The sequence below is a fragment of the Schistocerca americana genome, chromosome 7 (genome assembly GCF_021461395.2).
Source record: "Schistocerca americana isolate TAMUIC-IGC-003095 chromosome 7, iqSchAmer2.1, whole genome shotgun sequence".
In the NCBI taxonomy this organism is placed as follows: Eukaryota; Metazoa; Arthropoda; class Insecta; order Orthoptera; family Acrididae; genus Schistocerca; species Schistocerca americana.
This window is the reverse complement of record NC_060125.1, coordinates 174,431,479-174,456,138: the sequence shown is the minus strand read 5'-3', so window position 1 is coordinate 174,456,138 and position 24,660 is coordinate 174,431,479. Positions and strand designations below refer to the sequence as shown.

The 24,660-nt window shown below is 44.5% G+C and overlaps 1 protein-coding gene across 1 annotated transcript in view; it reads right to left on the bottom strand.

Annotated features, from left to right (window-relative positions):
* Nucleotides 1-2,669: 2,669 nt before the first annotated feature.
* LOC124622826 (histone-lysine N-methyltransferase SETD1A-like) overlaps nt 2,670-24,660 on the bottom strand; it is a 605,140-nt gene continuing 583,149 nt past the window's right edge. The window contains exon 3 of the mRNA XM_047148618.1: nt 2,670-2,731. Within this exon, the coding sequence (XP_047004574.1) occupies nt 2,699-2,731 (33 nt within the window). The 3' untranslated portion in view covers nt 2,670-2,698. The remainder of the gene's footprint in view (nt 2,732-24,660) is intronic.

Here is a 24,660-nt window from a genome sequence, read left to right as displayed (position 1 = left end):
GGATACACGGAAAGCTGCTACAAATTCTTTGAGGAATCCCCATCATTTTCGAAACCACTGCTTCCACTAAAAAGCAAATATAGTTATTGACTAAATCATTGGATTGAATAACTATTACAATTCTATTCTTCATAATGATTAAAGGATAGTTCCAGTTTATTAAAGCTACATTTCTGTAACTGCCAGTGATGACTGTACTTAGTTTTTAATGATTCCTCATTAGTCATTACTAACCATTAGCATCGCACAATATATTTGTTAATTTCTTTAATGCTGCAGTAAAATATTAAATAAGGTAATCGTAGTGGATCATTGTACACTACGAATCATGTTTTGATAAAAAATTTATCGTGTGTAGTATTGTATTGTTGAGAACGACTGTAGTCCGCAGTTGGTGATATGAAAGTGGTTTGACGTGTGAGTAAGATTTTGTTACAGTTTCTCACAGTTTTCTTACTGTGTGTGCAGGGCTTACTAGCGACAGACTTTCTACATCGGGTGCAGTTTTGTAATTGGTTTCTTCAACAGCCAACGACGATTCCGGGGTCTCACAGATGAGGCCGCCTTTAGGCGAAGTGGTATCTTCAACTTTCATAAAAGTCATCTGCAAGATAGGATGCAGAGCCCCCATGGTATGGTGCCAGCCAACCATCAGCATTGGAGCAGCCGGAATGTGTGAGCCGTGATAACTGACAACCGTTATTTTGGGACCAGTCTTCCTTTCACGTCGCCTAACAGGCCGGAACTATCGGCGTTTCTTGCGGGTGACTTTACCTCCCCTGACAGAAGAAGTGCCATTGACGACTCTGTTATGAGGCTGCTACATAATGGTGCTTCAGCCCACTTCGCCGTTAATGTTCGGACACATATCAATCGCGTCGCCCTGGTCGATGGCGCGGACGAGGGGGTCCAGTTGCACGGTCTACTCGTCCACCGGATATGAAACCGTGCGATTTCTGATTATGGTGCCATCTCGAAAGTGTCGTGTATGCAGAGCCCGTTCGAGACACTGAAGCAGCTTATTCGTACTGACTTTGACACTGTTCAGATGCAGCCTGGTCGATGTGAACATTTGAGACAGAATATGCTACGGCGCGGCACATGGAACCTATTTTCAACACATATTGTAACTATGGCTGCAGACTCTGTAACAATTTATGATTGAGTATGTTGTGTCTAGACAAGACAGCCTAGACACAATGAGAGGAAGCCGAAAGGCACGCGCTTAAACTCACGCAGGCTGGCGTGAGGTCTGAAACAGGATACGTAATGAATGCTATAAAGAAAAGTACGTAGCTTCTGGAATACTTAACTTTAATCCACATTTGTAGAACATCGCTCTTGATGATACATTAATAGAATCTCAATATCAATTGAATACGGCGCCTTGCTAGGTCGTAGCAAATGTAGCTGAAGGCTATGCTAACTATCGTCTCGGCAAATGAGAGCGTATTTGTCAGTGAACCGTTCCTTGCAAAGTCGGCTGTACAACTGGGGCGAGTGCTAGGAAGTCTCTCTAGACCTGCCGTGTGGCGGCGCTCGGTCTGCAATCACTGATAGTGGCGACACGCGGGTCCGCCGTATACTAACGGACCGCGGCCGATTTAAAGGCTACCACCTAGCAAGTGTGGTGTCTGGCGGTGACACCACAGAGTAAATGGTCTCTCGCATGAAAACCATGCATTTCCTGACATAATCTCATTAGACCTGTTTTGTTCCATATCATCTCATCAATGAATCCCTAGAGTTTGTGCACGGTGGAAAAAACACCTTGTACAGTTGCTTACAGTACTATACAGAAAGAATTTCAGCTGATGTAGTCGATTCCTAAGCTAATGATACCACTGGTCCACTTACATTCTCATTTTTTTGCGGACACAATTTGTATACAAAAGTGATAACGGTTCCTGAAAACCGAAAATATTAGTAGAGCCATCACTTCAAATCATCCACATTACATTCACATCCAGACCGTTACACTGAAAAAAGTCAAATTACATCATACAGACTCCATACTTATGTGGGTAAACCTAAGGCATGATTTTATTAAAAAAATTCAGATAGCTGCATACCCTACACATTGGGACAGATGTTTGGAATTTGTTTTCGGTAACAGCATGATCATGCTACGTGTCGCAGGCAAAGCCCATTGCTTCTAACTTCTGATAAACTCAGGTGGTTTTGTAAGGACTGACTTATCCCAAATCACGGGCTGAAGGCCAAAAATCTTCTTTGCAAGTTTGTTGAGTGCCAGATCTTCACACACATATACACGACATCCACTATTAACGGCGCTTCATTGTACAGAAAGTTAACGGGATGAATTCCCCAAAGAAACAGTATCAAAATAATTTCCTGGACGCTGATCATAACATAGCTATAGTCCTTGGCAGTAATGGCAACATTTATCCCGAGACGTTTGGTCACATAATTTTATGCTTCGCAACGTTCGTTGTACTAATAATGGATCTGGATATTTGTCAATGAGACTACAATAGATGAAGATGATATGCCAAGGGCGCCTCTATCAGCTGGATTCTACGGAACTCTAGAGAATGCTGTGAGCTGCGGGACTATGCTACGCCAGGTGCGTGTCAGCATGCTAGTTTATGATCGGCCAAACGCTACTCTGAAGCTAGATGAGTTTTACCTTCGTCGGCTGTGATACTCACTGCAGTCGCTTGCTGTTTAGAACAGTTTAAAGGTGTCGCATCACGGGCGGTCGCAGGAACTAATCCACCGGAAGGCAAACAAAATAAGAAACATTGCATTTTTTTCGTATTGCATCGATATCTGCGGATATTAAAACATGGTTTATTTAGGCACATAAGAAAAATATGGAATCTTTTAGCATACATAAAATGTCGTTATTTTTACATTTAATCAATATTTGTAATCTGCTACTTTCCATCAGGACATATTCTATCTTGTCTCCGCTTTTCGGTGATTCACATCATGTGTTACATAAAGATATACGTTTCATTCATTTACATATCAAACACAATGCTGTATACAGCCTGATTCAGGAGGAATAATAAATATTTTAGGAGATGGAAGTATAGACTAATTCGAATAAACCATACCATATAACAGGAATACCACTTTTATTGTTTACAGAGATATAACTGGTCACAGAGATAATTTTTCATCACGCGTGTTGATGCTCCAGTTGGTATGGGTTTATTTATCGAGTGTTATTTTTGTTACCAAGTTACGAAGTTGTGTTTGATTTTATATAATTGAACTGTGATTGAAATATTTTGACAAATACTACTGTATCGCTTAAACATGCGACCCTATTTACAAATGCTGAGTGCGCCGATGTGGTATTTGTGTAAAGGTTTTGACTGAGTTTTCTGATGCTGATAAATGAGAAGAATCGATCTGTTTTACTCGGCAAAATACTTAAGAAAGCCAAGATCGCATAAATATTTCTTTATTTTCAACAACCGGCTTCGACAGAATTTGCTGTCATCTTCATATCTTGAAAATGTTTATTTCAAATCGTGCTCACTATGATTTGGAACTTCATGCCAAGCTGTTTTATTAGTGAATAAAATGTAGTACATTATACAAAGCTTTGTCGCAAACAAAACATTTACAATCAAAAAGCACCTTGTGTACATAGCTATGTCCGTATATGTAGCGCTCATAGATAATTGTTACGTCATAAAAACCACAACATACAACAAAATGCAGAATAACACATCCGTTTACGTTAGCCTGACATGTTCCATTCATTCATGATCCACCATAGAAGGTGTACATGTAATGGAAGCGCTGCTATTGGTTGTAGAGAATACGGTAGCAGATTATCTAACCGCGAAATACTACATTCAAGAGTGCTACTTGGTTTTCCACTAAACTGCGTAAGAACGATGCAGCAATCAAATCTCATTTAAACGTGGAGGTGAACAGACTGTGAATGAAGTAGAAGGCATTATTCAGTTGATAAATGGTAACATGTGTCAACCACACGTTCCTCAAGGGCATTTCCGTTACAAGACCTGGTTTGTGTAATATTACGTTAGATTGCCTGCGTAATCAAGTTCATTTACTATACACTATAAATGACAGCATAAATCTGCCTCATATGTAGTTGTCGACAGTAATAAGTGGATATCAATTTAAATGGGTACCAGAGAATATCGAAGCGTACCTTAATACTTCCAGACAAAACCAGGATAATGAATTTAGAAGAATTCGGGCTGGGAACCGGCGTGGTCATAATACACCACTAACGCAATGTGATTCTGATTTTTACAGAAAAACATATAATCTAACAGATACTGTGTTTGATCAGTAGGAAGTACACCTGTTTGATAATGGATTGTCATACAGTACCATCAGGCGACGTTGCAACAAAACCTAGGTTTGTTAATTTCCCAAAATATTCCTGCCTTAGACGGTGTGCTATTGACGACTGCTCAGTGTAATGAGGTGCCTGTTGTGATAAACAAGATAGTGGAGTCAAAATCTAACAATAGGTCAATCTTCATCTACAAGGTCTTCAGAAGATAACATGATAATAAAAAAAAAAAAAACTCAAGTATAATAGTGCTCCTACAGTGCGTGCGGATAATTCAATGTCAGCAGTAGTTATATCAAAAGAACAGTATGTGAGTAACTCTAAACAGTTCAGCAAAGAACCAAATAGATAACAGTAGGTTCGACTCAACAGCTAAATATTTGGCAGGTAATAAAAAAACACTAAAAATTGCTAAAATTATTCCCTGTCCTCATAAAAATAGGCCCTTAATACCGATGAACCCTGTTACCCTTAGACCTCGAGAAGTCGTTCCGATGAATCAAGAAAATATGCCTCTCCACCCAACTACTAAGACAAGAAGTGATCCTGGTTATCAAGTAGAGAAGCTCTTAGCCAGAGATCTGGATAAAAATTTTAAACATCCAGTAAAGTGCAACACAGAAAATAGGAATGAACTTACCAGTAAACTATCCGAAAGGAACTTCACTTGTTTCCTTTGACATCAAATGTATACAGATATTCCGGCAGACCAGGTACGGCGCATAGTGAGAATCTTAAGGAACATAGTGGAAGACTGTCAGACAAGACTGACGATGTACATTAGCTTCTGAAGCTGATTTTAAACTTTCACTATTTTATATTTGGGAATAATATATAGTGTATGTACAAACACATGTCTTGGCAATGGCCTTGCCATTTTTATGTTTTCTAGCCAATATTTTTATGACTTTTGAACAGAATATAGTGGTTAACTTAAATAATTATTCTAGCAGGACAGTGGATGATACAAGAGTTCCTTTCAGAATTGAAATGATTTTCTTGTGGTCTTGAATAAAATGCGTGATAATATCCAGTTTAGCCTGGAGGAAAGTACTGACAGGGTCCTTCCCTTTTTTTGATTCGTCCATCAGTATTAATGGTAATACAGTCAGCTACGATAGTTACAGCAAGCCAACTACTTTGAACCTAGTAATTAATAGCTCCTCTAACTAACCATTTCAAGAACCCAACAGTTCAAATTCCTACTGATAAAAAAAAACTGCATTGTCTCCACCACGGCCGCTTTCCCTACCTGTCCCAACCTGCAATGGTGCTTATTTTGTGTGATCCTGGTGTCTATTGGTCATCCAGTCATTTCAACATTAACTTTTCCGCTTGTACTTGGTATGCGGCATATGCCCGCGCGTTTTTTAACTACACTCCTGGAAATTGAAATAAGAACACCGTGAATTCATTGTCCCAGGAAAGGGAAACTTTATTGACACATTCCTGGGGTCAGATACATCACATGATCACACTGACAGAACCACAGGCACATAGACACAGGCAACAGAGCATGCACAATGTCGGCACTAGTACAGTGTACATCCACCTTTCGCAGCAATGCAGGCTGCTATTCTCCCATGGAGACGATCGTAGAGATGCTGGATGTAGTCCTGTGGAACGGCTTGCCATGCCATTTCCACCTGGCGCCTCAGTTGGACCAGCGTTCGTGCTGGACGTGCAGACCGCGTGAGACGACGCTTCATCCAGTCCCAAACATGCTCAATGGGGGACAGATCCGGAGATCTTGCTGGCCAGGGTAGTTGACTTACACCTTCTAGAGCACGTTGGGTGGCACGGGATACATGCGGACGTGCATTGTCCTGTTGGAACAGCAAGTTCCCTTGCCGGTCTAGGAATGGTAGAACGATGGGTTCGATGACGGTTTGGGTGTACCGTGCACTATTCAGTGTCCCCTCGACGATCACCAGTGGTGTACGGCCAGTGTGGGAGATCGCTCCCCACACCATGATGCCGGGTGTTGGCCCTGTGTGCCTCGGTCGTATGCAGTCCTGATTGTGGCGCTCACCTGCACGGCGCCAAACACGCATACGACCATCATTGGCACCAAGGCAGAAGCGACTCTCATCGCTGAAGACGACACGTCTCCATTCGTCCCTCCATTCACGCATGTCGCGACACCACTGGAGGCGGGCTGCACGATGTTGGGGCGTGAGCGGAAGACGGCCTAACGGTGTGCGGGACCGTAGCCCAGCTTCATGGAGACGGTTGCGAATGGTCCTCGCCGATACCCCAGGAGCAACAGTGTCCCTAATTTGCTGGGAAGTGGCGGTGCAGTCCCCTACGGCACTGCGTAGGATCCTACGGTCTTGGCGTGCGTCCGTGCGTCGCTGCGGTCCGGTCCCAGGTCGACGGGCACGTGCACCTCCCGCCGACCACTGGCGACAACATCGATGTACTGTGGAGACCTCACGCCCCACGTGTTGAGCAATTCGGCGGTACGTCCACCCGGCCTCCCGCATGCCCACTATACGCCCTCGCTCAAAGTCCGTCAACTGCACATACGGTTCACGTCCACGCTGTCGCGGCATGCTACCAGTGTTAAAGACTGCGATGGAGCTCCGTATGCCACGGCAAACTGGCTGACACTGACTGCGGCGGTGCACAAATGCTGCGCAGCTAGCGCCATTCGACGCCCAACACCGCAGTTCCTGGTGTGTCCGCTGTGCCGTGCGTGTGATCATTGCTTGTACAGCCCTCTCGCAGTGTCCGGAGCAAGCATGGTGGGTCTGACACACCGGTGTCAATGTGTTCTTTTTTCCATTTCCAGGAGTGTATGAATGTCTTTAAAAAAGTAAAAAAGTTCCTAATGGCTATATAACACGTAATAGTACGTAAGTTAAGACGTACTCTAAGGCCAACCCCACCTTTCATGTCATAGCTAGCATCAGTTCGTTCCGAGAATCGCGCTAACGCCAGCTCGCTCACATATCTCTTAATTCCGACTCATCAGTGCAGTTTAACCTGGCGCCATACACATTTCTGTGCTGTCTACAGCGTTGGAAGACATTCAAGCTCTGTTATACCTACCTGTTGAAGCTAAGACATATTGACGTGGTGTTTTTAGTTAGTTCGTTTAGATATATGGCAGTCTGAAATTTAAACAGGTTTTTTCTGGTTCCCTATCACTTACAGGCAATCCGTGGCCCCAGTCAGTTTAATCACGGGCTACCACTTTCAGCGTGTTATCTGTTTCTATCTTGACGATGAACGATGGGACTTGGCTCTAAGCAATCACTTTGCCGCGCCATTCAAATGGTTCAAATGGCTCTGAGCACTATGGGACTTAACATCGGAGGTCATCAGTCCCCTAGACTTAGAACTACTTAAACCTAACTAACCTAAGGACATCATACACATCCGTGCCCGAGGCAGGATTCGAGTCTGCGACTGCAGCAGTCGCGTGGTTCCGAACTGAAGCGCCGAGAACAGCTCGGCCACCGCGGCCTGCCGCGCCATGACTCTTTAAAAAACCCGTGAGTACACAGCTCTCATTGACATATTTTGATTTATGGTATTTCACATCTATTTTCAAGTCTTTTAGTTCAGTAAAATTTTAATTTCTTGCACAGATCACCTGAAAGTGCATCTCTGCTGATGTGAAACCTGTAATGACTTCTTAATGAAAGTATTGTACCAGTCAAAGCGGAAGATTTTATTCATTATGGGAAATTCTGGCTGCGTTTGCCCGACCTTTAAAATAAACTTAACTTTGTGTTCTGCCTTACGGCAGGTCTCGCCATGGGGGAAGCCTCGTCAGAGAGGTCCACCGCATGAGCCTCTAGGGAAGTGATTCCAGTGGTGGTTTCCCGTTGCCTTCCACTGATGATGATGATGAAATGATAATGAGGACAACACAACTCCCAGTCCCTGAGCGGAGAAAATCTCCTACCCAGCCGGGAATGAAACCAGGGACACTTTGCGTGACAGACCGCCGCGTTGACCACTCAGCTATCGGGGCGAACGACCTTTAAAATAATATTCATTGGTAGAATATAGTCTTTAAACAACCGTACACAAAATTACTAAACGTAAAATACAATAATATGCCATTATATATGCACGGCCTCAGTTCTCACATTTACAGTTGATTCAGAACCTTAGAGAAGGAAATGTAGGCAGACGATTGGAATTTTGTCGTTGGCTAGTTGAAAATCGCAGAGTAATTCCATTAAAACTGTTTAATGATCAATCGACTTTCACTCGTGACGATGTCTATAGCACTCGTAACTCACATCAGTAGTCCGGTGAAAATTCACATGGCTTTGTTGAGACGGATTTTTAAGAACAGTTCTCTGTAAATGTGTGGTGGGGTATGATAGACATTCTTTCGACTGGACCTCTTGCGTTACAGAGCCGCTTTATCAAGAATTTCTTGAAAACGAGTTTTCAGTGTTATTGGAAGAGATTTCTTTGGCTACAATGATGGATATGTTCTTCCAGCAATGACGAGGCTCCTGCATATTCCTTTCGTCATGTGACACATCATCTAAACCGAAGATTCCCACGGAAATGATCGATCATGTGTCTTGGCCACCATGACCCCTGGACCATACCCTCTAGATTTTTGCAAGTAAGGATAGCTCAACGGCGAAGCCTGCAAAGAGAAAATAAAAATGAGAGACGAATTGATCGGTTTGGATTACCAATAGCGCCGTCATCATACAATAACGCAAAGACAACTTGAGAAGAGCTACACGCAGTGTTGTTGAGAGAATCCGACAGTTCTTTGAAGCCGGCTGTGTAATTTATGAAGATCATCTTTGAACATAATCTTTTGCCCTCGCTTAATATTTTCTGCAAGTACAGGGTCCAGCAGAATGAATACTACGATATACAAAGGACAGAACCTGGAAATGAACAGATAAATTTATTGAAACGCACATTGAAAACAAAGAAAAATATGTGGCATTACATCTCATATACTCCCTTTACTTGGTTTTGAATATAACACCATAACACAACGCCATCACTATCCATGGATTCTTCCAGGCAGGAAACGAAAGCTTCCGTCAACTTATTTAGCATATTCAGTGAGATCTACACAGCAGTGCACGTACTATCCTTGACTTCAGCCACGCCGGCCGCTGTGGCCGAGCGGTTCTAGGCGCTTCAGTCTGGAACCGCGGGCCGCTACGGTCGCAGGTTCGAATCCTGCCTGGGGCATGATGTGTGTGATGTCCTTAGGTTAATTAGGTTTAAGTAGTTCTAAGTTCTAGGGGACTGATGACCTCGGAAGTTAAGTCCTATAGTGCTCAGAGCCATTTTTTGAACTTCAGCCACGGTTATGAGGACGTCGCGCGTACCCTTGGCTCTTCAAGTTTCTCTATAAGAAGAAATCAGGAAGTGTAAGGTGGAGGTTCATCGGGCAACTTCATCCTTTTCGTTTAGTTTCTGTACGCCTTGCAGTTTGCGTGGGTGTACGTGCAGTTTGTGACGGATGATGTGCTACAGGGAACGATCTGTCATTGTCAGAGCCAAGGTCTGTCGGGCGGTGGAATGGCGAGAACTTCGGAAGACTGTTTGATGAGCTTCCTCCAGTCGCTCTGCGGTCCACTGCGTCCTTCTTCAGCCTGGACTTTTCTGCTCTGTACAGGATGCAGTAGTCCTGAATCGTTGCATCCGCAGTTCAATCAATGAGCCAGGACTATCACGTCGTTTCAACTCGAAGTGGCGACGAAAGAGTCGCTGAACTGTGGTGGGAGACTTTATTTTTTTTTTAATACGCCTCGAGAGCGAATATTCGATACTCTGAACTCCACAAGGCCATAATTATGAATGGCAGTCCCTCCTTAATGCAGCACTCACTCGCGTATTTCGCACGGGCCCAACGGCGACGCCATACTACGTGACTCAAATCACACTGTTCATTCTGTTGGACCCTGTGTTTGTTTGGGTTACATTGTAAGGGCTACATCTCTGTAAAGAATAAATATTAGACACGTATGGAATGTTTTAATCAAATTATTCTCCAATACTACCACGTAGCACATTTACAGTTTCTGCTGAAATAGCATGTATCTTAAGATATTACGGGAAATTTTAGGCGGACATTTTTCTCCAACAGAATAGGTCAAAGGCGGGGCAAACCGTAAAGGCATATGGACAACGTGACTGGACGCCACTGGTGTAGCCTCGGTCAGGGTGTCGATCTGCTGGGATTAAGATGACACGAGACCGCGCTTCTGGTGGAAATCAAGGCGATCAAAACTGCGTTGATTCCATCTCCTGAGGCGGATTCGTCTCGTCATGCTCACCGGCTTGGTGCTGTCAATATTCCGATACGTTTACACGCCGCTTTGAAACCAGATTGAGAGTAAACCAAAGAAAGGCGAAAGTCACAAGGAGTAGCAAAAATAGGTTAGTGTCAAACTTAACATAAAAGTTGAGATCCACGAAGTACACGAAGTGAAAAAGCTCTGCTACCTTGGATGCAAAATAGCCCTTGATGAACGAAAACATAAATAAGTAGACAAGCACAGTTAAACAGGGCATTACGGCCAAAAGAAGTCTACTACACTCATGCTCATAAATTAAGGATAATGCTGATACATGGTGAAACAACGCTTTGACGAGCGGTTTGCATGTTTAAATCACCACGAGGTAGGACCATGCGGTGCATTTGACCTGCGGTCGTCGCGCGGTGGCGCTGGCAGCAGTCCACATACACAGAGGTGTCTTGGTACATGTCAGAGTACAGAGCAGCGAGTAAGTGTGCAGAAGTTTTCTTATGCGCTAGTGGTGCCTGTATGTTGAAAATGGCTCAAAGAACACATATTGATAACGTTCTGAGGGGTAGAATACTAGGGCGACTGAAGGCTGGTCAAACACAGCAGGTCGTAGCACGGGCCCTCCATGTGCCACAAAGCCAGATCTCAAGATTATGGCAACGATTCCAACAGACAGGAAACGTGTCCAGTACGAGACTTCCACAGTGTAAAACACCACGATATCTCACCATCAGTGCCCGCAGACGGCCACGGAGTGCCGTAGCCACTGAAACAGTTGTCTCCAGACACACAGTCTACAGACGACTGAACAGACATGGTTTATTCACCCGGAGACCTGCAAGGTGCATTCCACTGACCCCAGGTCACAGGAGAGCCTGTAAAGCCTGGTGTCAAGAATACAGTAGATGGTCATTGGAACAGTGGTCCTAGGTTATGTTCACAGGGATTCTCGCCGGGTTTTCATCTGGCGTGAAGCAGGAACCAGATACCAACCCCTTAATGTCCTTGAAATGGACCTGTATTGAGGTCGTGGTTTGATGGTGTGGGGTGAGATTATGCCTGGTGCACGTACATCCCTGCATGTCTTTGACAGAGGAACAGGTCAGGTGTATCGGGACGTCATTTCGCACCAGTATGTCTGACTTTTCAGGGTTGCAGTGGGTCCCACCTTCCTCCTGGTGGATGATAACGCACGGACCGATCGAGCTGCCATCGTGGAGGAGTAACTTCAAACAGAAGATATCAGGCGAATGAAGTGGCCTGACTGGTCTCCAGACCTAAACCCCGTCGAACACGTCTGGGCTGCTCTCGGTCGACGTATCGCTGCACGTCTTCAAACCCCTAGGACACTTCAGGAGCTCCGACAGGCACTGGCGTAAGATTGGGAGGCTGTACCCCAGCAGCTGCTCGATCACCTGATCCAGAGTATGCCAATCCGTTGTGCGGCCTATGTACGTGTGCATGGTGATCATATCCCATATTGATGTCGGGGTACATGCGCAGGAAACAGTGGCGTTTTGTAGCACATGTGTTTCGGGACGGTTTTCTCAACTTATCACCGATATCGTGGACTTGCAGGTCTGTGTCGCGTGTGGCCAAAATGTGCCTATGCTATTAGCGTCAGTTTTGTATAGTGCCACGTTGTGTGGCACCACATTAAGCAATTATCCGTAACTGATGAACGTGAGTGGTGTATCAAACATGGCCTTAGTTGCAGGAAGACATTTCTGAGAATGTACTGCTGGAGCACAGCATCGTATGGAAGAAAATCATGTCTTACGTCATAGAGTAAAAAAGGAGGAGAAATTAAAATTTTTCCTAAGTTCACGTTAGCATACCTACAGGCGGCACCAGCCGGAGGTGGTGATGTAGCTATGCAGCACAAAGAAACAATAAATGCACTATGTCGGTCGCGGACATGAGCACACGTTGCTACAACGGCACAATTAAATGGTTCAAATGGCTCTAAGTACTATGGGACTTAACATCTGAGGTCATCAGTCCCCTAGACTTAGAACTACTTAAACTTAACCAACCTAAAGACATCACACACATCCGTTCCCGAGGCAGGATTCGTACCTGCGACCGTAGTAGCAGCGCGGTTCCGGACTGAAGCGCCTAGAACCGCTCTGCCACCTCGGCCGGCTTGGCACAAATCGCCAGGCACAAGTTACCCATTCAGCAGAACGTTCTCTTAGGGAATGAGACAGAGATGTACTCGTTAATTCTTGTTACGTGGAGCAACAGGCAAGAGCACCTGTAGAAGGCTTGAAAATGGATTTAAGAGCCTGTAACAAGCCGTTGAGCAAACACAGTGGAACGACGACTGCTAACTTTAAAGAAGCGGGCCACATTTGGTCATACGGAATACAGCCTCAAGCCATTACCTACCGCCTGTGTCCATAAATACAGCATTTCTCCAGCTATCAATCCAGTTGGTCATTACGGTCGATGGCGTTTGTACCGAATCACTTGAGTCAATGATTATTATGGTGCAATGACATGCATGTATTGGGTATTCCAGCACTTCCCTTGAACACGCTGCTTGCCGTTCCAGAGATGGCGCTATCCAAGTAATCACGACCTGCTGCTCCTGCCTACCACATAGCTGATGAGGAGACTGAGGGTGTTTCACCACCTGTACACTTCGCAGTGCCTATGGTACTAACACCACTGGATGAGAGGGCCGTCCGGTGCCTCTGTTCCTGACCATCGATGCAGGCACTTTCGGATGCAAGATCCCATCTGTCCGGTTGGGCCAGGATCAGCCGACCCCTGAACACAGGAGAGCCCGTAAAGCCTGGTGTCAAGAAAACAGTACATGGTCATTGGAACAGTGGTCCCAGGTTATGTTCACGGGCGACTCCAAGTGTAATGTGAACAGTGATTCTCGCTGGGTTCTCACGTTGGGTACCGATGGGTCACGGCGGATCATCGCCATTTTTCGGAAGGGCCTGGAGGACATTTCGACGCAGTGTGATGGCATAATCTCACCCTACGGGTTCCCCTGCAGAATGAACACTTCATCTGAAATGCTAGAGCAGCGGCCTTGCCGGTCGAGCCGACAGCAGGTGTCGGCGGAATATCATAGTGTCACTGACACATGGCGTCAGTGGAGGCTGGAGAGAAGACGCTGCCGGCCGTTGTGGCCGTGCGGCTCTAGTAACTTCAGTCCGGAAGCGCGCTGCTTCTACGGTCGCAGGTTCGAATCCTGCCTCGGGCATGGATGTGTGTGATGTCCTTAGGTTAGTTAGGTTCAATTAGTTCTAAGTTCTAGGCGACTGATGACCTCAGAAGTTAAGTCGCATAGTGCTCAGAGCCATTTGAACTATTAGCTCTAAAGGTACGCATATTACAGGCCATTTTCACTAGAAAATTTTGCTTCAAAAATTAGTTCCAGTTATATCCCTGAATATTGACCACTCCTCCTGACACGCATGTATACAACAGATAATTGAGGACATTGGCTGTGAGTGCTGCAGTGCGATAAACAGCTTGATACAGGAGAGAAATTTGTGGGGAGCCGCATCGAACTATATAGGGGACAGATAACCTGCTGACGCTCACAGAGAAAAAAAAACAGTTCCGGAAGAAATTGATCTCGATACGATTACCTTAATTTAACGAGGGATACGACTTTTTAAGACCTACATTGCATATAACTGGATATATACTTAACTAACAGGAAGACTTCACACTTCGATAGGTAAAAAATGAAAATGTGATATCCTATTTCACTGGGCACACAGGACAAAAAATTAGCTATCCCTACGAGGCCTCAGGCTAATATCGTGGACACCACCTTTCACCTTAACAATGACCTCAATTTGGAAGGAAAGAAGCGCACACGTTTCTTCAGTTACACCATATCCAGCAGCAGCTACACATCGATGTTGAGGTACTGTTCATTTCACAGATTGGGGGATGCTGATTGCTATGTTTCACCCGCTATTCGAAACAAACCCAGACTTTTTTATTCCGATTAAGAACGTGTGATTTATTGGGCCAGCTGAAGTGCGATAGGGTGCCTGAATCCTCGTCAAATCAGAAAAGTGTGTCTGCTGCCCTGAAAACAGGTTTATGGTTGTCCTGGAAGACAGGAATGTCCACAGCATATTCATCTTGATAATAAAGAAGAAAAGTTTCCGTGTAGTTCGGTCCACTGAGGACGTGCAGCCAATGTGCTGCTGTGCGGAATGGCCTCTCCAGAGATCCACGACTCCAAATGTTCTTTGAATGTGCCTTATCTGCCCACAATTATCTATGTAAAGAGGTACTGAACACTAGATGCCAAGAAAAAGACGATCCTGTGAAACCCAGATCACGCTATTCGTCCACGAGACTCAGAGGGCCATAGACACTGGTTCCCGTTCCCAGGTAGATGTCGTGTTTCTTGGCTTCCGCAAGGCGTTTGATACAGTTCCCCACAGTCGTTTAATGAACAAAGTAAGAGCATTTGGACTATCAGACCAAATGTGCGATTGGATTGAAGAGTTCCTAGATAACAGAACGCAGCACGTCATTCTCAATGAAGAGAAGTCTTCCGAAGTAAAAGTGATTTCAGGTGTGCCGCAGAGGAGTGTCGTAGGACCGTTCTATTCACAATATATATGAATGACCTTGTGGATAACATCGGAAGTTCACCGAGGCTTTTTGCGGATGATGCTGTAGTATATCGAGAGGTTGTAACAATGGAAAATTGTAGTGAAATGCAGGAGGATCTGCAACGAATTGACGCATGGTGCAGGGAATGGCAATTTAATCTCAATGTAGACAAGTGTAATGTGCTGTGAATACATAGAAAGAAAGATTCTTTATCATTTAGCTACAATATAGCAAGTCGGCAACTGGAAGCAATTAATTCCATAAATTATCTGGGAGTAGGCATTAGGAGTGATCTAAAATGGAATGACCGTATAAAATTAATCTTCGGTATAGCAGATGCCAGACTGAGATTCATTGGAAGAATCCTAAGGAAATGCAGTCCGAAAACAAAGGAAGTAGGTTACAGTACGCTTGTTCGCCCACTGCTTGAATACTGCTCAGCAGTGTGGGATCCGTACCAGATAGGGTTGATAGAAGAGATAGAGAAGATCCAACGGAGAGCAGCGCGCTTCGTTACAGGATCATTTAGTAATCGCGAAAGCGTTACGGAGATGATAGATAAACTCCAGTGGAAGACTCTGCAGGAGAGACGCTCAGTAGCTCGATACGGGCTTTTGTTAAAGTATCGAGAACATCCCTTCACCGAGGAGTCAAGTAGTATATTGCTCCCTCCTACGTGTATCTCGCGAAGAGACCATGAGGATAAAATCAGAGAGATTACAGCCCACACAGAGGCATACCGACAATCTTCCTTTCCACGAACAATACGAGACTGGAACAGAAGGGAGAACCGATTGAGGTACTCAAGGTACCCTCCGCCACACACCGTCAGGTGGCTTGAGGAGTATGGATGTAGATGTAGATGGAGAAACACGATAGCTGCTTTCTGTTACTGTGTCACGTTTCCATGTCGATACATCATGCTGCGCTGATTGTATACAACCGATCTGCACAAACAATCAATCTGCACACGTGCACCACTTCAGTGCCAAGACTCTCGTCAGCTGTGTCACGTGACCGCCTGTCACTATCTGTACAGCATCTACAGTAAGCAGCAGCGTGTTCTTTTGAGCGAGTGACTAATGCTCTGTGTGAGTGGCGAGAGCGTGGAAGGCCTTGCGGGTGCAGAGGTGAACGAGTGTAGCCTTGGACAGCGATCTGCTATCCGACTGATGCAACTAGAAGACGCTGAACAGTTTTATGTGTACTAGATCAGTGTGACGCAGTGGAAACTATTGCGGAACATTCTGGTGTAGACGTGATAGAGTGATAAGGAAGTGAATAGCAGACTTAAGTACAAATATTGGCTGCTGAGTTTCCAGTAGGAGGTGTACTATCATTTCAATACATTACCAGCACGACGGTATTAAGAGTGTACCAGAAAGAATGGTCAGTATTCAGGAATATGACAAGACCGATCATTTGAAGCAAAAAACTTTATGTTGACATATGACCTATTCCGAATGTTTTTCGATATAGAATACATTTAATGTACATCGTTATTTTTTCCGTATTATTCAGTACTCTATCATCATTAATAACGTACACAGTAGCTTAGAGGAAGTCGACACCAGCAATCTGAAATGAGACACCTGTGCCCTATCAAGTCGGCAAATTACCTCAAATTGGCCTACAAAATCAAGCTGCGCTGCAGCGCATGTGCGTCACGCGAAATTTTTAATACTCTTTCGCTCAAACTGTAAGTCCTAGAGATAGATGAAGGAGACCTATTCGTAGAAAACTTAATGTAGTTCAGTTTTGCACTGCAACAGTTTTCGCTACTGACCGCAGTTTTGGAGTTATTAAAGAGGAACGTTCAAACGTGACGTTAAATATGTTCTCTGTCAGAATCCATTTGCAGTAGGCAATATGTCCATATGAAGTTTTTTTGCTTCAGATGAGAGTTCCTGTCATATCCCTGAACACTGACAATTCCTCCTGGTACCCTGTATACTTTATTAATGACACAGAATCAGTTAGGCTGAAAAAGAATTTTGGAGGTTCATTTTGCGTAGGTACTTTATCGTACTGGTTGCTTTAAGTACTTGTACGAGGTGCATTTAAGTTCTAAGGCCTCCGATTTTTTTTCTCCGGACTGGAAAGAGATAGAAACATGCGCATTGTTTTAAAATGAGGCCGCGTTCATTGTCAATACGTCGCAGATATGGCAGCACCGTAAGGCAGATGGAATTTTACCGCCAGCGGCGAGAATGAGAACTGTTTTAAATACTTACAATGGCGACGTTTTCCTTACTTGAACAGCGTGCAATCATTCGTTTTCTGAATTTGCGTGGTGTGAAACCAATTGAAATTCATCGACAGTTGAAGAAGACATGTGGTGATGGAGTTATGGATGTGTCGAAAGTGCGTTCGTGGGTGCGACAGTTTAATGAAGGCAGAACATCGTGTGACAACAAACCGAGACAACCTCGGGCTCGCACAAGCCGGTCTGACGACATGATCGAGAAAGTGGAGAGAATTGTTTTGGGTGATCGCCGAATGACTGTTGAACAGATCGCCTCCAGAGTTGGCATTTCTGTGGGTTCTGTGCACACAATCCTGCATGACGACCTGAAAATGCGAAAAGTCTCATCCAGGTGGGTGCCACGAATGCTGACGGACGACGACATGACTGCCCGTGTGGCATGTTGCCAAGCAATGTTGACGCGCAACGACAGCATGAATGGGACTTTCTTTTCGTCGGTTGTGACAATGAATGAGATGTGGATGCCATTTTTCAATCCAGAAACAAAGCGCCAGTCAGCTCAGTGGAAGCACACAGATTCACCGCCACCAAAAAAATTTCGGGTAACCGCCAGTGCTGAAAAAATGATGGTGTCCATGTTCTGGGGCAACGAGGGCGTAATCCTTACCCATTGCGTTCCAAAGGGCACTACGGTAACAGGTGCATCCTACGAAAATGTTTTGAAGAACAAATTCCCTCCTGCACTGCAACAAAAACGTCCGGGAAGGGCTGCGCGTGTGCTGTTTCACCAAGACAACTCACCCGCACATCGAGCTAACGTTACGCAACAGTTTCTTCGTGATAACAACTTTGAAGTGATTCCTCATGCTCCCTACTCACCTGACCTGGCTCCTAGTGACTTTTGGTTTTTCCAACAATGAAAGACACTCTCCGTGGCCGCACATTCACCAGCCGTGCTGCTATTGCCTCAGCGATTTTCCAGTGGTCAAAACAGACTCCTAAAGAAGCCTTCGCCGCTGCCATGGAATCATGGCGTCAGCGTTGTGAAAAATGTGTACGTCTGCAGGGCGATTACGTCGAGAAGTAGCGCCAGTTTCATCGATTTCGAGTGAGTAGTTAATTAGAAAAAAAATCGGAGGCCTTAGAACGTGAATGCATCTCGTATATGTCTTGTTTTATTTCACGTGTGTACTAAAACAATTTTGCATACTTAGAACCATTTATGTATGTATTAAAGCAGCGACATTAATTGCTGTACTGTTTCCCCTCTCTGATTTTTCGCAGTAACTAATTAAATGTATGCAATGCGAACTTGTCATTCACTCAATGTCCTTTTTCCTCTTTCACGACTTAATAGTGGTATTTATTTCCTTACACAACAAATGACCAGGCTTTCGTCTCGGTCCACGTCTGTGTAATGAATTTCCTGACGTTTTGCCTGCACGACTGGCTGGCAGCCAGTGCGCCACCTGCTATTGAGGGTGACTCATTCGTGAAGGCGAAACGTCAGGAAGGTTATTACGCAAATTTCGGCAGAAGATTTCAAGACGAAAGCTGACATTCACTATGTCAACAAGTGACCACAAAAGCCTCAACAATTTGTAGTTTTCACATATAGACTGGCAGCCTGAACCATGCCATTTCAAATTCGACCATGGAGAATCATGTTTCGTTTTCATAACATTTCGCGTAAATAAAATGTTGGTTTTTCAGTTTTAATCAAAATCATACAACAACTGATAACTGGTTTCAGACTGCAATTGCTATCATAATTACTCAGTAAATAAAAAGTAAATATGCATACCTCAACCACGCCATATCAAAATTGACCATGGAAAATCATGTTTGGTTTTCATAACGTTTTGCATAAATAAAATGTTGCTTTTTCGGTTTTAATGGAAATCATACAACAAATGATGACTGGTTTCAGACTGCAATCGCTATCATAATTTCTCAGTAAATAAAAACTAAGTATGCATGCCTATGGGCTTAACTAATTGTGAATCCACGATGAAGTAGCGAAGCAGAAGTAGTATGTTGTATTTTTATACTAGCCACATAGTCGTATTGTTCTCCATATGCATATGTTCGTCTGTCGAGTACTGATTGTTTGGTTCTTTATGGAGAGTATTTACATAGTAAACTACTTATGCATCCATTTCATATGTTTTTTAATACAAATTTTAGGGGTTGAAACTGATTCTCAAGTTTGCTGCGATTGCGCTAAGCTCTGATAAAGAGAATTTGATAACATTTCCGCATCTGTTCTTCATTGCACAGTGAAATATCTCGCTTGTAACACACTTTGCAGAGACGTATAGAGGCTGTGTCGTAACCTCTATAGCTGTAGAGACCAGTCACTTTACAAAGAAGTTAAAGTAAAATAAAATTTAAACAGCTGTTCCAATTATACGTTCGGATGGGTTATAGAATTACGAGTTCAACTGTTATTAAAAAAAGGATGACTTTATTTCAGTAGATTACGTCCGTCCTCTTTTAGAATACTGTTGCGCGGTGTGGGATCCTTACCAGATAGGACTGACTGAGTACATCGAAAAGTTCGAAGAAAGGCAGCACGTTATGTATTATCGCGAAATATGGGAGAGAGTGTCACAGAAATGATACATGATTTGGGATGGACATCATTAAAAGAAAGGCGTTTTTCATTGCCGACGGAATCTTCTCACGAAATTGCAATCACCAAATCTCTCCTCCAAATGCGAAAATATTTTGTTGACACCGACTTACATAGGGAGGAAAGATCACAAAGAAAGATGTAGGTGTTCATTCTTCCCGCGCGCTATACGAGATTGGAATAATAGAGAATTGTGAAGGTGGTTCGATGAACCCTCTGCCAGGCACTTAAATGTGATTTGCAGAGTATCCATGAAGATGTAGATGTAGCAAAAGCAATTTACTGAAGTAAGTCACCAAATATAGCTCGCTTGAGCATAAGACTATCTAATGGGTGGCGCGGAAAAATTTCTGGGTTCAGCTATCTATTAATTCTTAAAAACATGAACAAACACTGTCCGAACAGGCCTTGAAGGCCGAACAGTACCGACTAGCCGCCGTGTCATCCTCAGCCCGGAGGCGAAACCGGATGCGCATACGGAGGGACATGTGACCAGCTTACCGCTCTCCCGGCCATTGTGAGTTTTCGTGATCAGTGCCGCTACTTCTCAGTCAAGTAGCTCCTCAATTGGCATCACGAGGGCTGATTGTACTCCGCTTCCGAACAGCACTCGGCAGACCCGGACGGTGACCCACCCAAGTGCTAGCCAAACCTGACAGCGCTTAACTTCGCTGATCTGACGGGATCCGGTGTTATCACTGCGACAAGGTCGCTGGCATTTATTAATTCATAAAGTCCTCAAAACAGCGTAAAATTGCAAAAGATTTAGTGGCCGTTGGTTTCAGAAATCCACGTCAAGGCGACGGTTATGCGGAGAGGCACCGGCTCTCCGAAGGCCAGACGCCTGGCGCTACCCCAGTACAGCCAACCTGTGCGTGGGCGGGCCGAACAGCCCGTCGGCCGAAAGCCTAAGACACCGTCGGCATTCCCACCCCCACTCACGTCGGCAGCAGGGACATTTTACTATCGAGGATGAAGCATATGGTGCCGAGGAAAAGAGGTTCCACAACTACGGAGAGATGACCTCTCGGCGCTCGGCCTCACTTCATGGCAGTGCCTGGTAATCTTTACATGGTGATCAGCAGTCGTGCGGTAGTAACCGCCATTTTTACATTGTGTGTTCGTTTTCATTGCCTTGGTAGCAGACATGCACAGTTAAGCTCTGTTTCTAACAAGTCATACGGGATAGAAAGCTTATAGCAAATACTGACTTTGCGCAGCGAAACCACCCTCATGGTCTTATACATGTTAAATCGCTAATCTTTCGTGCCGTCCTGTCCGTGTACTCGCTGCTTGTTTCTACTCATACTCGTTACCTTAATTTGTAATCCGAGTCCTGGATTCGTCTTTATTAAGCTGCATCAAAAGTCTCACTTCGTATTTTATATCTTTTAAGGTACCTGTGGCTTGGCCTACAGAAAGTCTGCGGATCGGTCATGCAGTCAGAAACTGTAGTCCGACTAGTCACCATCTATTTGTATCAAGAGTGCCTCTCATTTCTATGTGCTTAGGGGACTGTATCTGATTTTCTTTTATCTGTCTGTTACTGGTCTATAATGTACCCCTTATTCTCTTCACTAATCAATTAATCTCAATCAACAATCGAAATACGAGAAGAAAAACCCGACGTTATCACGGTTCAGAGAGAAATGGACCACCGGGTGGGGTTGTTCTAATCTGATAGTAGGGAAGACGGTGACCGGCAGAATTCATTTATTTCTTTCATTTTAAGCCCTCCGAAGACAAGACAAGCAAGCTACAGGCTTCATTGTTAGCTACTCGTTCCCAAATGGAGAAGTGCTTTCCCTCCCCAAACGCCCATTCAGTCGCCCTCCCCCCCCCCCCCCTCTCTCTGTTCTTCCCGCTCCCTTCGTGCCTTGCTCCAGATCTCTCTTCTTTCCTATGTCTTTCTTTTCCCCTTAACCAACCTCTTCCAGAGTCCTTCCGTTTCCCACCACCTTCTTCTTAATCTCACTCACTCACTCTCTCTCTCTACATTATATATATATATATATATATATATATATATATATATATATATATATATAATAGAGAGAGAAAGAGAGAGGCACGGAGAGGGAAGGAGGGGGCGAGGGTGGGAAACAGAAAAGCAAAGGCTTCAGATGGAAGGGAGTATCGAGTGCGAAACTACACAATTCATAATGTATGCAACCCGCACTGTTTCTCCGTTAGGCGCATTGCAGTCCACACGGCGTTGGCTGCAAATCTAAGGTCGATGCAAACGGGAAACAGATCAATAAACGTGTTCTGTAGCAATAAAGCAGATACGTCTACACTCACATAAGCTAAGCATGTCATTTTTTAGTCCCTGTTTCTGCTCCGTATCCACACACGTCACCAAATACCACTACTTTCAATGGAATGAAGTGGGAATGCTTTTCAATAGCAGACATCTTTCCCACTGGACAAATATTGGCGTTTGCTTCTTTACATTACTAATAATATTGTCTTATTCATTCATAATTATCTGATATTTGATATTTCTTGTCCTCCAGTAAGACATCCTCACTTAAGATATTAAACTAGTTCACTTTAATGTACACTATTGGCCATTAAAACTGCTACACCACGAACATGACGTGCTAGAGACGCGAAATTTAACCGACAGGAAGAAGATGCTGTGATATGCAAATGATTAGCTTTTCAGAGCATTCACACAAGGTTGGCGCCGATGGCGACACCTACAGCGTGCTGACATGAGGAAAATTTCCAACCGATTTCTCATACATAAACAGCAGCTGACCGGCGTTGCCTGGTGAAACGTTGTTGTGATGCCTCGTCTAAGGAGGAGAAATGCGTACCACCACTTTTCCGACTTTGATAAAGGTCGGATTCTAGCCTATCGCGATTGCGGTTTATCGTACCGCGACACTGCGGCTCGCGTTGTTCGAGATCCAATGACTGTTAGCAGAATATGGAATCGGTGGGTTCATGAGGCTAATACGGAACGACGTGCTGGATCCCAACCGCCTCGTATCACTAGCAGTCGAGATGACAGGCAACTTATCCGCATGGCTGTAACAGATCGTGCAGCCACATCTCGACCCCTGAGTCAACAGATGAAGACGTTTGCAAGACAACAACAATCTGCACGAACTGTTCGATGCCGTTTGCAGCAGCATTGACTATCAGCTCGGAGATCATGACTGCGGTTACCCTTGACGCTGCATCACGGACAGGAGCACCTGCGATGGTGTACTCAACGACGAGCCTGGGTGCACGAATGGCAAAACGTCATTTTTTCGGATGAATCCAGGTTCTGTTTACAGCATCATGATGGTCGCATCCGTGTTTGGCGACATCGCGGTGAACGCACATTGGAAGCGTGTATTCGTCGTCGCCATACTGGCGTATCACCCGGCGTGATGGTATGGGGTGCCATTGGTTACACGTCTCGGTCACCTCTTGTTCGCATTGACGGCACTTTGAACAGTGAACGTTACATTTCATTCGATCCCCGCGAAACCCTACATTTCAGCAGGATAATGCACGACCGTATGTTGCAGGTCCTGTACGAGCCTTTCTGGATACAGAAAATGTTCGACTGCTGCCTTGGCCAGCACATTCTCCAGATCTCTCACCAATTGAAAACGTCTGGTCAATGGTGGCAGAGCAACTGGTTCATCACAATACGCCAGTCACTACTCTTGATGAACTGTGGTATCGTGTTGGAGCTGCATGGGCAGCTGTACCTGTAGACGCCATCGAAGCTCTGTTTGACTCAATGCCCAGGCGTATCAAGGCCGTTATTACGGCCAGAGGTGGTAATTCTGGGTACTGATTTCTCAGGATCTATGCACCCAAATTGCGTGAAAATATAATAACATGTCAGTTCTAGTATAATATATTTGTACAATGAATACCCGTTTATCATCTGCATTTCAACTTGGTGTGGCAATTTTAATGGCCAATAGTGTAATATGTCCCAAACAGTGATGACCATCGTAACAGCACTTTCAGAGAGACTGCGTCAGAAACTTGATATGCACACAGTTGTGGACTACGCCACAACTGTTGAAACAGTAGTAGAAGTACTAACTGTGACTAAATATGTACAAACGATCAACCTATAATGTACGTTCTTCCCAAATATGTGAGTGAGAACACTGCTTGTGTGCATTACATGTGAGAGCAGCTCTTCTTCAGAGATAAATTACAATTTTCAGTATAGATTTGTCACGAGTTTAACGACTTTCTGCGTTTTTAAAAGTAAAAGTGCAGCTGTCATCGATCCGGAGGTTGGCTTGAACACCACAGTGTTTCACTTGGCAGGGTGCTGATGAAGGTGGTATGCCGTTCCTCCCTGCCACTTCTGAACTGACTTACACGGCCAGTTATAGGAGGACATACAGTTCCGTGTTGATTATGAACGACGGTACAAGTGGATATTTTCACGTTCAAAAACACTGCCAGAGGTGAATGAAGTGAAAAGTGAAGGATAAAGAACCTGCGACTGACCAGGCATCAAACCAGAGACTTTAATATCCGTACGCAGGTACTTTGTAACCAAGCCACTTTTTTTAAAACTAAAATCCTTTATTGCGCTGAAATATAGTGAACTATGAGGTGCGTTCAATAAGTAATGCATGGTTTTACTCATTGTTCCAGTACACTATATTATTCTCGCATC